This window comes from Muscardinus avellanarius, assembly GCF_963383645.1.
Source record: "Muscardinus avellanarius genome assembly, chromosome: 10".
Taxonomy (NCBI): Eukaryota; Metazoa; Chordata; class Mammalia; order Rodentia; family Gliridae; genus Muscardinus; species Muscardinus avellanarius.
In genome coordinates this window covers 28039245-28053639 of record NC_137796.1, presented here as the reverse complement: position 1 = coordinate 28053639, position 14395 = coordinate 28039245, and the positions used below count along the sequence as shown (strand labels likewise).

Here is a 14395-nt window from a genome sequence, read left to right as displayed (position 1 = left end):
GTTAGCTCTGCCAGTGGGGCAAGGGGCTCTGTGTGATCATCACTCTGTATCCCGATCCCGTGACGGGTGCTACCATCATCCCCACTGCAGAGGAGGAAGAGCCAGGCTCCAGAGGGTCAGCCATGGTTTGGCAAATTGACTCAGGTCACCTGACCACTAGGGGATGGACCTCAGCTGGGACTAGGGTCGGGCTGCCTCTCCCTCCAGAGTCCTTACCCCCAAACTACGAGGCAATATAGCCTTTCAGGAACTTCAAAGAAACAGAAGGAGAGGCGACTCGAACAAGCACCATGAAAACCAGGGAACAACCCCCTTGGGGGGGGCTCGACCCCCAGCAACAGCATACAGACAACCAAGGAGGGCAAACTCGGCCTCAGACCAGCAGACAGACAGACCAGGGCACGCAGGAGGGCACCCGGGGGCGCTGCGCTTTATAGTTTGCCTCCCATTCTTCCATTCTCACAACTGATCCACCGGCAGCCACAACGCCACATGTATTAGTCCCAGGTGAGAGCCCAGGAATGAAAGTTCAGAGCAAAGGTAGCTACTGCGGAAGCCGAGCCGACAGACGATGCAGCCAGGACCAGACTGCGGCTCCAGATTCCAAATCCAAAACTCTTCCGGGGAGGATGGTGATGGTGCCCATGGCAACACCAGTAACTTGCTGGGATCATCTCATCTGGACACCGGCGCTACGTGTGTTTTATAGATGAGGACGTTGAGGGGCAGAGTGGCGTTGGCTGGCCCACGATCGCACAGCTAATGCACAGGGCCGAAGTCAGGGTTTGATCCTGCTCCAGCTCCAGGTGGCTGGCCAAGTCTCCCCAAAGTCAGACCCTCCAGAGAGCAGCTCAGAGACCTGGAGATTTGGGTATATACCTTGAACGCCTTCCAGAAAAGAGCTAGCAGTCAGAACGTTCGCGGACAAAACCTGTGCAAAGGTCAGGAGCTATCCTTGATTCCCAGGCCATCGGGTGGGGTGTGCACTGGGGCTTCTCCTGAGCAAGGCTGGAGAGCGAGGGCTCAGAAATGCCAGCAAGCGACCGCTTCACCTTCAACGTCTCCTCTTAAAACTAAGGAGAAGCCAGACACGGCAGAGCATGTCTGTTATCCTACTATTTGAGAGGCTGAGACAGGAGGATCGCAGGTTTGAAGCCCTCCTCAGCAATTTAGCAATTTAGCAAGACTCTCGGCAGCCTAATGAGACTGTGTTTCCAAATAAGAAATAAAAGTGGAGTTTGTAAAAAAAAAAAAAAAAAAAAAGTTTACAAAAAACTTTTAAAGTTCTAAAAGCCACATATTATCTCCCCCCCCCCCATCAGTACTGGGGATTGAATTTAGGAGTGTTTTACTCTAACTTCTACCCCTAGCCCTAATTTATTCTTTTACTTTGACACAGGGTTTCACTAAGGTCCTGAGGCTGGTCTTGAACCTGTGATCCTCCTGTCTGCACCTACCAAATACTGGGATTACAGGTGTGGACTATTTCTGGGACTTTTTAGGATGTTGAAAATGGTTCAAAATTAGAGTGGTAACAGGTGCATCACCATCTCGATCGACTTATAAGTACTGAACTCACCCTCCTGAAGGGGTAAATATTATGATATGTGAATTATCTCTCAAAGCACTTTTCCAAAAAAGAAAAACAAAACTTGTTTGAAAAGTCAAGTGCTGGGTCATCCTCCACTGGGAAGGCAGACCCACCGCGGAGCTCTTTCCTGGAGAGATGGTGTATCACGCAGGGTGGGCCCTCGGTCAGGGACGGCAGACCCCCAGCCCCAGTGCTCCCCAGCGCTCCCTCCTGCTGCCACAGTCCCTTTGCACTGGCTCTTCCCTTAGCTCAGAATGCGCGTCCAGTGCCAGACCTTACGCCAGCACTGCTTCCTTAAGGAGGCTGTCTCTGACCTCCATGCCTGGGTCACAGCCCCTGGGACAAACCCACCATGCCACGTATATGCTCTTCCTATAGCTCCTGGTCACTCTTCCCATTTATGTGTATGCAACAGATGTCCATCTTCCCCCGGCCTGGGGCCTCTCCAGGGGCAGGGACATGCCTGTTCATTTGCACATTCCCGGTGTCCAGCTCAGTGTCCACCGCAAGAGACTCGCAGGAAGGGGAGGAAGGCGGCAAGCACGTGGCTCTCTACTACAGATACAGAGCCAGCGAGCAGCTGCCCACCAGTGGGACGAGCAGGCTCAGAGGCAGGAAAGCAATGGGGTACAAGAAGAAGATCCCGGGGACCCACAAGACTCTCAGAAGCAGGGGGCTAGGACAGACAGCGCTCAGGTGAAATGCTGCATCTACAAGCTACATGCAAATTATCTGCTGCCCGTGGAGTTCAGGTCAAGTCACAGGGTCTGGTGACATTTTCCCAGCAGATGGTCCACATGTCGAGGTAATAATCTCTTTGCTAGCTCACAGGGTAGAGAAAGAGCACGGCTCCACCTAAGCTGACAACAGTCTGGCCCGGTGCTTTGGGCCCGGTGGCCAGGCCAGAGGTGATTCTGGAGCAGGCGCAGCTGGAGAGCTGGGGTGTTGTGGGCGTGGCTCAGAGAGCCACAGAGACAGACGCTGACCACAGGAGTGGGGGGTGAGCGCTAGGAAAGGGGCCACGTGGAAACGGAGGACGAGCCGTGCGCACAGAAGAGGCCAGTGCTCAGCCCCAGAGCATACGCAACTCCCAGCCCGGTCCCTACACATCCTCTGCCAGCCGACAAAGATGATGCTGCCGGCACAGAACTCGGCTCTCCCTGGCCTCGGGAGGTTTTGCGGTCCCCCCTTCTGCTAGTTTCCACGTTTCGTGAGAAACCAAGCTCCCGGTTCCTGCAGGTCTCGGGGGTGATCGGCTGTGGCAAGCTCTGTCCACCTGGGCTGCCTAGCCCAGGGCACCGTGGCAGGCAGGGGTCGGCACATCCCTGCACTTCCTGCCCCCCTAGCGGCTCTGTCGCTTCCTGAGGCGCAGATCCTGACGCCCGGTGACCGTGAGATAGGGCATAGGACGGCCAGAGGTGATCTTTCCACTTCACCCTCTAGCATCTTCCGGAGCCAGGAGAGGAGGCCCCATCCGCCTCCTAGTAAGCTTGCCAGGGGCTTGGTGAGGTCATAGCAGCGGCGGCGTCTGCCCGTCCCTGCCTCCCCAGGTACCTGGTTCTGCAGCTGGGCAGATGTGGCTTGCTGGTCACTGTCATGGAGGGCCAGCCTCTCCCGTAGGGCCACCAGCTCCTCTTGAAGCTGGGCTTTCTCCTCCTGAAGCTGGGACATGGCCTCCACCATCCTATGCACCACGGGGGCCGCGCCTGGCGACCCCGACAGGCTCGAACACCTCCCGCTGCCAAAGAGCCGCCCACCTACAAGCAAAGTAGTGGCCGATCAGTGGAGGTCCCACCCTGGCTGGGAGAAGCGCCCATCGTGGCCAGGCAGCCTGTTAGGGATGTGAACGGGATGCAGGTGGGTAGGGGCAGGTGAGGGATGGAGGCCTCACTGTTATGGGTCAGCCAGGGGGGCCTCTGGGCCCGCCTCATACAAGGTTCCTTCAGCAGGAAGCTTTTAGGGGATGGAATCACCTGGACCAAGACTTAGGAAAGCCACTTTCACTGACTATTCTCAACTCCTGTGTTCTACGTGTGGAGGGCGCGCCCCTCTCGGTGGCCAGCTGCAGGGAACTGCAGCTGAAAAAGACAAAGGCTTTTCACCCAGAAAACAGTGCTCTGGGGAAAATGACTTCTTTAAACCTGGGGCTCTCTCAAGAGTATAGAAGAGAAGAATGGGGCTCCCCAGCCTCCCCTGTAGGAAGTGCACGGAGAGGAAGCAGGAAGAGCATGAGCAAGTGTGACAGCCCAAGACAGGCCGCTCCGAGGCCCAAGAAGGGACAGACATGAGCCAGGCAGGCCTCGGCCCGGGCCGCCTCCTCCCACAGCCTTCAACGGGCTGTCACCAGGAGCAAGAGACAGAGTGAGGGAGGCAGATGGACCAAGGGCAGAGACATGGACGGGGTCTACTGCGGCCTGGAAGGCTTGTCAGCAAGAATGAGCCGGGTCTCTGCAGGCGGGGAGCAAAGGAGAGGGGGAAAGAGGGGGGTTGGCTCCTTCTGGGCAACCCAAACGGGGGAATGCAAAGCGCCCCGGGAAGAGTACACCAGCCAGCCAGTGGCCCCTGCTGCGCCTCTGGGCCGGGGCTTCTGGCTCCTCCCAGGGTGAAGGAGCTGCTGTGTGAAGAAGCCTCCTGCCCTGGGCCGCTGGCAGCCTGCAGGGGAGCCTGGGGACTGGGCAGGAGGGGCAGTGGGGGCGGCTGGCACTGGGCAGAACTTGCCACTGGCCCCAGGGCAGATGGGCGAGAGCCCGCTCTGACTAAAGGGCAGGACGGACACTCAGAGCAAGCTTCTCCCTCCTTCCACAGAGCTGGGGCTGGGCAGGCCCTGCTGGGTGGTGACTCCAGCTGTGTGGCCTGCATGTGACACACTGTGCCAGTCACACAGAGCTGGCCCTGCTTCTGCGCTCTGTTCTAGAGAGAGTGAGGACAGAGGGATGCTTCCAGGCCCGCACACGGGGCTGCTGCGGTGGCATGTGACTGGCGTGGCCCTCCGCAGGCTGCTGTGGTGTGGCAGGGAACGCGCTGGACTCTGGCCCGAGAGCTGGTTCTGTGCGGCAGGGACCAACAGGGCCTTCCTATGTGAAAGGGAACAGTGGGCCTTTGCCCAAAAGCAACCTTAGGCAAGAAGCCCATGGGGGTGAGGGACTATCACAGGCCACGGGGCTGCACAGAGATCTGGAGGGCCCCTCTCACCAGAGACCCTGCTCTTGGGACAGGAAGCTCTGAAACACTCTGGGCGCCCGCCCAGTGGGGCTCATCAGACCTCAGCTTGGTGCCCTGAGCAGATGCCAGGGGCTCCCTACAAGGGTTTGGGGGAAACCTGGAAGGGAGGCCAAAGGAAGAAGCTAAGAGAGGTTGGAGGAAGAGGAAGGGAGGACAAAGGACACCCGAGGGGCCGAGGATCTGCCCATCGCAGGCCTCAGGGACCACAGCCCCAGCCCCTGCTGAGGGCCAGTCCTCACCCCAAAATTACAATTGCCCCTCCTCTTCTCGGTACCTTCATGGCCCAGAGAAGAAAGTCCACCTAACTGGCTGGACAGTGTCCCCTTCCTGGGGCCTGGATGCCCACACCTCACCCAGAGCCCAAAGCCTGCCCTGAACACAAGAGCACCCGGGCCCAGACAGGCAAACCCAGCTCCACACACAGCCACAGAGCAGGGAGTGGCCCCTTCCAGCACCCAGCAAGTTCAGACACACAAATAACCCTTTGGCGACGGGAGACAGAAAGAACAGAAAGACAGCTCCTTCCCTCCACACTCCCCGGCCTTCCTCATGGCTCCTTGAGGGTGTTCTTTCTCAGTGATTGCTGAGCCCAGGCTCCTGCTGGGAACACAGCTCAGCAGGCCCTGTGAGACTATAAAGGGGGCTTGTAGAATCTTCCAGAACCAGTCAGCCTCCGGTGCCATGGCAGCCCTTGCCAGGGAAGAGTGGAGCCATCAGCTCCTTTTCCTTGGCCTGGAGGCAAAAGAATCAAAGCCCTGTGCTAGGAGCCCGAGACCCCCTTGGGCCCAGGATCCGAGGGGAGGGTGGCAAGCCTTCCTGCAGGCAGCGGCGTCTGGGAGGCGGCCACCTGTGCCCTGCTTTTGACAGGTGCCCAGAAAAGACAAAAGGCAGGGAAATCCAACCCCAGCCCCCGCTGGCCAAGGCCTCTTATCACTGGGTGGGGCCGTGGTGGCTCTGGAAGGAGGCTGGTGAGGGCCAAGGAGACAGACACACACTGTCCCTGGATCTGGAGAGGCAGCTCAGAATCTGGGAGTTCCATGACAGGTGGCCAGAGTCTGGCTGGGCCACCTCCAGCCAGGGAGGACAGGGTATGGGGACAGCTCGGACTCGACAGGGGCCTCCCTCCTGCACTAGCCTCACCAGGGCGTCCTGGCCAGCGGGCAGACCTCCTTTACCTGTTTTCTCTACATTCATGGCGCCACCAGCTTCCGGGGCCTCCCGGTCCCGCCTGGGGGCCGGCGCCTGCCTCTTCAGGAGCTTGTCTTCTTTCGTCCCCTGACTCTTGCTCTGGCACCCCTTGTCCTGCAGGGCCTGCTGCCAAGACACAACCAGAATCCTCACGTGAAGGGACTGTGCTAGGTGGGGACCCCGAGCGCGGGGATGGGATACTCCTACAGCTGGTGTGGCCCAGGGCCAGTGGGTCGAAGCCCTCCCTGCGTGGGTGGGGATAAGGCCTGGGGTCTGAAAGAAAACACGCTCAGACCCTACAAAGAAAACAGAGCCGGTCTGTTCTCCCAGCCCCACAGCAGCCAGACCAGTGCACCAGAAAAGAAGGTTCTCTGGAGTCCTCAGGTGAATCCCAGGCCGGCTCTGCAGGTTCCACGAGCAGCCCAGCAGCCTGCCCACTTCAGACCACAAACCCACTGTCCACGCAACCATCCAGCCCCATGGCCTAGGAGGCTGAACACAAGCCCATCCGAACAGTACAAGGGCCACCCTGCCTCCTACACTCCCCTGTCCCATGTGGCAATCCAGGGACCATGGGACTCCAAGGCTGGGACAGAGTGAATCAGTGGGAGAGGAGACAGTCACCTCGCCCAGAGAGATGCCAGGTAAGCAGCACCATAGGGAAATGCCAGCCTACTTGAGGGTAGTGAACATAAAACAGGTGGAGAGAAATTATCTAGAGAACGATTCAGACAGTGGTTCTCCGTGAGATGTTGGGAGGATGGTAGAGTGGCTAAGTAGGAACAAACACCATTTAAACTCTGGGGGAAATAAAAACATAACAGGACGAGGAGGAAGGGAAAAGAGAGAGCCTTCCATTTCACTTTGAACCTTCCCGGCATTTGAATTGTTCACCTATCAACATCTACAGCCTTGTGCTTGGTTTTTTTGCTTTTTTTTTTTTTTTTAAATATCAACAGAGGTATCTGGGAAGAGAGACGGTGGACGAGATTTTATGAGTCTTGGAGCCCCGTATATCCAAAACAAAAAGGCCAGTGTGATGTTTTAAAAACACTCAGTCTGGAGCGGGTGAGGCCCTGGTGGGCTCTGTTACCTGCAGGCCATGTGGCTGCAGGCAAGGCCTCCTGGAGCCATGGCCTCTGCGCAGAGCCACTGCAGCCCCAAGACAGAGCACTCACACAGTGACCAGCTCAGGCAAAGTAGCATCGACGTGGGGCAGCTTGAGCTGGATGTTATTTCTTTTCTTTTCTTTTCTTTTTTACGGTACTGGAGATTGAACCCATGGGGCATACTACCTCCGAGCTACACCCCAGCCTTGGTTTTTTTTTATTCTTTATTTTGAAACAGGGTCTCACTAAGTTGCAGAGGACCTCACTAAGTAGCAAAGGCTGGCCATGAACCTGCGATCTTCCTGTCTCAGCCTCCCAAGTACTGAGATTACAAGTGTGTGCCACTACACCCAGTGTTCGTTCTTTCTTTCCTTCTTTCTTTCTTTCTTTCTTTCTTTCTTTCTTTCTTTCTTTCTTGTGTGTGGTACTGGGGATAGAACCCAGAGCATTCTACCTCCTAACTACACCCCCAGGCCTATTTTTTATTCTTTATTTTGAAACAGGGTCTCACTGAGTTGCAAAGGGCCTCACTAAGTAGCTGAGGCTGTCTGTGAACCATGATCCTCCTGTCTCAGCCTCCCTCATGCTGGGATTACAAGCGTGTGCCACCACGCCCAGCTCATAGTACATTATTTCAGTAACCTTTACTTTTTAAATTTTACTCATCAAAAAGCCAATAAAAGGAACAAGAAGAAAAGAAAAATGACCTTGAAGAGCCTGTTCCTTTGCCGTCCACTCCCTCCATCCCACACTAGATGGGATCCCACCTTTTTCTCCTGGTACCGGGGATCGAACCCAGGAGTGCTCACTGGGTTACACTGAGCTACACCCCAGCACTTTTTATTTTTTATTTTAAGGCAGGGTCCCACTAAGTTGCCAAGGCTGGCCTTGAACTTGCAATCTTCCCTCCTCAGCCTCCAGAGTTGCTAGGATTAAAGATTTGCCCCACTACATCCAGCACACACCTCTTGTATTTAGAAAAATTCCCGCCGACTTAATACTGCCCCCACCCAACTGCCACACCATCAGGAGCAGGCTTGTCCAAAGTAGCAGCAACAGTAGCAGCTGGAAGTTTCCATTTGCCGACAGGAGCAAAGGTTACACTATTTCTGGCCTACTGGCCAAGGCACAGGAAAGGCCGCTGGCCAGGGGCCTGGGAATTTCTACAGCGCCTTTGGGAGTGTCTCGGGTTTTAGCTGCTGGAGCAGAGTCTGGGGGTCCTCAAGCCTATGAGTAGCCTCGCTGTGCTTGGGACCCTTTGGCCTCACATCCAAAACCTTGATGTACCTATAAACTAAAAAAAGCTTTGCAGGGGCCTAGAAAGATACGACTGTGGCAGTAGCTTTGAGATCCTCAGCAGATCTGCTGACCCCAGGACTCGGCTGCAGCCACAGCCCAGCACCCCATAATCAAAACTTAAGAGCAGAGCCACCGCCCAACTTGGGGCTGCGAGCTCCTGACCACAGCCTCCCGATTTAACTACCAGTGGCTCAGGTCAGAGCAAAGAACCGCTTGCTAGTTTCTTTAACTGTTCTCTCACCAGGACTGCTTCTCAAAGACCTTACAGATAAAAGGAGGACTGTTCCATTTTCAGATGAATCATATGAGATGGACAGAGAAACACCACGAAACACGAGACTGTCCCTGAAACAACGTCAACCTGGGCCCGTACCCAGATCAGGGGCTGGGGCCACCTGCCCACGGCCCAGGCCCAGGCCCTGTGTCTGCGTGAGGAGGAATGACATACTTGAAGGGTGCGTGCATTTCCCACACCCCACCCTGCCCCGGATTTGTAATGTTCTTCAAGGCTCTGTGCACATGTGGGTTCTGGGATGGGGGGAATCTGTGTGGTCATCAGAGGAGGATGAGAGAAGGGACTCTCTAGGTACAGCCTTCCTTAGGGGCCCCACCGATGCCCCCAGACGACCCTCGCTCTTTATCCCGAGCCTCTGCCTTTATGGCCCCTGCTTGGTTTGCATTCACACATCGGTGTCATCTGGTGACCGGTGCCTACACTAGACTGTCACAAATATTACTCTCCTTCCCTGTATCCTGGAACCTCAAACAACGCTGGCACACAGTAGGCACTTCATAAACATCAGTTCAATAAGTGCATTGATTTAAAATAGGCAGAGCCTGTACTGCCCCCCAAATACCCAAAGCTGGGGCTGCATGGATGCGCAAGAAAGTTGCTGGAATTACAAACAACACAGAGAATCAGCTCCATAAGATTTTTCTTCCTGTTTTTTTTTTTTTGTTGTTGTTGTTGTTGTTTTTGTTGGTTTTTTTGGTGGTGGTGGTACTAGGGATGAAACCCAGGGCCTTGTACATGCCAGGCAAGTGCTCTACCACTGAGCTATACCTTCAGCTCAATCATAACCTATGGTCAAAACTCAAGTAGAGTATTATGCAGCTTTTTAAAGAATGAGGTAGTTCTCTCTATACCAGCACGCCTGGAGAAATCACCAAGACTACTGATGAGGAAAAGAGCTAGTTACAGAACAATATGTAAAAAATAGATAATAAAAATCACATAAATATAACTAAGTGGTTGCCTAGGAAAGATAAATGGGTCAACACTGAACTTTGCATAGTGGACTTCACAGAGAAGGACGACAGGGGGCATTCAGTTTCTGGATATTCTATCTCTGCAGCATCAATTTTTTTTGGGGGGGTACTGGGGCTTGAACCCCAGGAGTGCTTTATCACTGAGATACATCCCCAGCCCCTTTTATCTCTTGTTTTGAGACAGGGTCTCCATAAGTCATCCAGACTGCCCAAGACCTTGTGATCTTCCTGCCTCAGCCTCTCAAGAAGTTGGGATTACAGATGTGCACCATCACATCTGGCTACAGTGCGAACTCTTTCCACTGTGTGTTGTAAGGCTATTAGTGTTCAGTGATTCAGATCCCAGCTCACTGTGTCACCAGCAGCAAATTACTTTACCCCTCTGAGCCACTGTGTCCTCATCTATTAAACTCAGATGACACAGAAGCTTTCCTGAGAGACTACGAGACTCTCAGACTATGAGAACCGATGTAATATACAATGCCTCTGTTCAGTAGAGGGACCACAGCTGGACCACTCTATGCTTCATTCGCATAACCAAACATGTGCATATATATATGTATTCATTCTTATTTTTGGGGGGGTACTGGGAATAGAACCCAGGGGCTCTACTTCTGAGCTACTCCCCCAGCCCTATTTTATTTTTTATTTTGAAACGGGTTCTCACTAAGTTGCTAAGTATGTCTTTTAAAAACCAGTCATGACTGCAAGAAAAAAGAACTCAATTTTTAGTGAAACTCATATCTAGCTTTGGCTTCTCACTTCAGATGCAGAAACACAAGCATTGTCCCAGGAAATAAGCAGCTACCCCAAACCGATCTGTTCTCCCAACACCTCCCCGGGGCCTCTGCCCATCTCAGAGAAGGCCCCAAGTGCAACACCTCAGCCAGGGTGTGGCTGAAAAGCTCTGTCATGCACCCATGAGACCTTCCCTGAGATGACTTATAAAGAAAAGGGCTTCATCCACACAGGTCCACGGGCAGGTGGGCTGCAGGTCCCCAGATCATCCCCGGAAGCCTGCAGGGGACAGTAGCTGGAGCTCAGAGGCCTAGGCATGCCCAGCCCAGCTCATCCCCTCACCTTGACCCTGGCGCTTACCTGCACGCTCAGGTACAGCCTGTGGGGACTACCGGGGCCCGCCCAGTCCACGCTGAGGGCCCGGCACTGCGCTAGGGCCGGGCGAGCTGCAACCCGGGCACTGGAGTCCTCGTCACCGCCAACCAGGGTGTCTTTTCCACGCCCTGTCCCAGAACAGAGAGACAGGTGAGGTGCTTAGACAGGTGGCCATAGACCACTGGCCGGGGCCTCGGCTGAGCTCAGCTTTCACACACTCCCGGCTGGCCCAGGCGTGGCGGGGAGGGACAAACACGCCCCTACACGCCTGCCCAGTACAGAGGGAGGGCCCGCCTGGGGAAGGGGCCGCATGACTTCTTACCAAAATCTACCAGGCTCTCTTCTGGAGGTTACCGGAGCATCCCGGGAACTCCCCTCTCCCCAGGGAGGCTTGTGAGCCCCACACTTGTTCACTAGCACCCTCTACAGAGAGCAGAAGAAGGAAGCCAACTGTGCCACCCAGGGAGGTGCACCCCAGAGCCCTGGCTTATTACCCAGGCTGCCTGTAGGTGGCAATTTCTCCCCTGCCTTCATTAAGACCAAACCCACGCTGGGTGGCCTGGTCCCTGCGGTCTCCAAAAGCAAGCCTATTGAGGGCCAACTAAAGAGCATCCCCTGGGGTCTCTGATCTGCCTTGCTGCCAGGGACCTGACACCCATCCACATGGAGATGGACAGGGTGGGGGAAATGATACTACCTGGCAAACTGCAGAGCCACTGTTCTGGGATTTAAGGACAACCTGAGCATCAAGCAATGGGCCAAAGGCTTTCCAGGTCCTGTGACCTACCTTTCTTTTTTTTTTTCAGATCTGGGGATGGAACCCAGGGGCATTCAACCTCTCAGCTGCATCTCCTGCCCTATTTTTTTTTTTTATTCTTTATTTTGAAATAGGGTCTCACTAAGTTGCAGATGGCCTCACTAAGTAGCTGAGGCTGTCTGTGAATCACGATCCTCCAGTCTCAGCCTCACAAATGCTAGAATTACAAGTGTACACCACCACGCCCGGCTCCTGTGACCTTCCTTGATCCTCATTTTCCTGTCAGTAAAATGGGGCCAATAAACCAACCTCCCAGCTGTGTGACGAGCATCGGATGGGGTGAGACACCTGAAGTACCCACGCAGGGCAAAAAATACTCAAAGTGCCCACAAATGCTGGCCACGCATCCTCCTGATGTGACGGGCAAAGAACTGCAGGCCCTGAGGGTGGACGACACGCCAAGGTCACCCAGAGCCAGTGTTCAGATGTCACTGTTAACCAACGCTCTGCGCCTACCCCCTGGTGGTGGCAATGAGGGTGTGGGGGCGTAGAGGGGTCTGGGGCAGCTGAGGCCGCTGAGACCCTGCCTGGTGGCAGGCACAGCATGTGCACATTACACACAGGGCTTCTATTTGACCTTTGCCTTAAATTTTTTTAAGTGGACAAAAATGTGTATAAGCCGGGCGTGGTGGCGCACGCTTATAATCCCAGCATTTGGGAAGCAGAGGCAGGAGGATCTCGGTTCATGGACAGCCTCAGCTATTACTTAGTGAGGTCCTTTGTGACTCAGTGAGACTCTGTTTCAAAATAAAGAATAAAAATAAAAGGACTAGAGTGTAGCTTGGAGGTAGAATGCCTCTGGGTTCCATCCCTAGTACAGCAAAAAAAAAAAAAAATCTGTATAGTCATAATACTCGTTTTGAAGACATATATGCATGCATGCACATGTGACTGGAAGAAACTCTATCAAATGCTCAGTGGTTTATTTCCTCTTTTATAGTGTGCTGTGAGGTTTTATTCTTTTCAAGTTTTCCACAGGAAAATATTTTTGTTTTCTTTCTTCCTTTCTTTAACCAGAAAAGCCACACTCACTCACATCACATTTGTAATCCTTAGGATGACCTCACGGGGTAGAGACCTTCCTCGGCTCCTATCAGCTGTACCTAGCCCATAAACTTTTCCTGGAGGTCCCAGGGTTGTCCTGAGCCCCGTTCTGATGCTGGGAAGCAACCAGCTCCGGGCAGAAGCTAGAGTCCTTGTAAGTATCACTGTGACTGCTGCTGAGAGCACCGAAGTGGTGGGAAGAAAGGGCTGAACAGGAGCTCGCTGTGTGCCCTCTCCGGCCTCAGTTTCCCCCTTGTCTGCTGCGGGCAAAATGGCTCAGAGGAGCAAGCTGGTAAACTGAACCCTTTCTTGTAGGTCAGGAGCAAAAGACAGCAAATCCCTGATGGCACCCCACCTGGAAAGCCCTGTCTCCCCCACACGACCTGGGTGACCTGCCCACACATCGCTCGGGAAAGGGTCATGGATGGCTCCCCAGCCCTGACAATCCGGCCCCTATCCGGAATCAGAGGAGCTGTTCACTCTTGATGTTCCTGCACCAGGGGACGTGACCCAGAAAGGCAAGCTGGCTCTGACAGCTCCCCAGGGGTACAGAAGGGGCCCAGACTTCAGGACCCCTTCACTGCACACCTGCCATCGGGGTGTCTACAGAAGCCGCCACAGACAAAGCCTAAACCGACACAGGGCACCCGAACCCTTCCCGGCAACACTCTGAGCAGCCTCAGTCCATTCCTAGCACCCTGCGAGCCTGGGCGGGATCAAGTGTCAGCGCCCAGCAGGACAGCTTCACCTACCTTGTTTACCAGCCCAGGCAGACAAGCGAGCCCACCGCCAGGGACCAGCAAATCGCACGCGGAGCCCAACCTGGCTGGGTGAGCGAGAACGCGGTTGATCCCTCTGTTCTGCGAATGTTAAAGTTTAACCCGCTTCCAAGTCTCCTCCTTCCAGGCAGGGGCACAGGGAAGGAGCCGAAAATCCAGGCTTTCCTCCACGCCCGCCCAGCTCTGGACTGCCGGCTACCCTATAATTACCTGACAGCTCTGACTGAGGTTAGGAACCAGCAGAAACCTCAGTCTCATCTCTGGTATCTGGAGGAAGGAAGGGGAATAAAGAGGCATTTTAAAAATGCGGACTCACCAGTTCTCAATCTCCCTGGGCCGGTGTGTGGGAAAGGGCGGGCAGCTGGGCTGGCTGGGGCTGGGGCGGGGCGAGCCATCCCCAGCTCGGGCTCTGGGGCCCGGCCCACTCTCCACAGGCCCCGCAGTGAAGGCGTGGCTCCCAGGTTCCACGTCCTGCGAGAGGGGACCATGGCCCGGGGCTCAGCAGCCTCCTTTGCTTGCCGGGCATCCTGCAGAGAGAACCAGGGAGGCAGCGTTGAAGAGGCCTGGCTGGCACCTGGGCCACGAGGAAGGAAGGGTCTACAAAGGGCATCCTTGAAGGACCCCTGGGTTCACAGGATGAAACGGGCTTGTCTCTATTTTGGAGTGCTTGTTACTAAACAGGGAGGTTCCGAGGTGGGCAAGGAGCACGGCAGGTGTGTCTGGCACCCTGTGAAGACCCCAAGTCCAAGCCCTCCTCCAGAGCCAGGCAGCAGGCAGACATGCCAGGCCACGGCTGCCCATGGAGAAGCACCTGGAGTTGGCAGCAGCCTGGTAAGTCTCATCCTTTCTAAGACATTTCATTTTCTAATCACACTCAGCCACAGGCTTAACCTTTAGCCTTTGGGAACCTCTGTCTCACACCTGTTGTCCAGAAGTACTGCTCTAAATATTAGCATTTTTCTCA

General features: G+C 54.8%; 1 protein-coding gene across 1 annotated transcript in view; it reads right to left on the bottom strand.

Moving 5' to 3' along the window:
• The window catches only part of KIFC3 (kinesin family member C3), a gene marked incomplete at both ends in the record, with an annotated part of 32283 nt that extends 18364 nt beyond the window's left edge, over window positions 1-13919 (bottom strand). The window contains 4 exons of the mRNA XM_080703515.1: window positions 3146-3348; window positions 5989-6127; window positions 10777-10919; window positions 13748-13919. Coding sequence (XP_080559641.1) covers window positions 3146-3348; window positions 5989-6127; window positions 10777-10919; window positions 13748-13919 — 657 coding nt within the window. The remainder of the gene's footprint in view (window positions 1-3145; window positions 3349-5988; window positions 6128-10776; window positions 10920-13747) is intronic.
• Window positions 13920-14395: the final 476 nt, after the last annotated feature.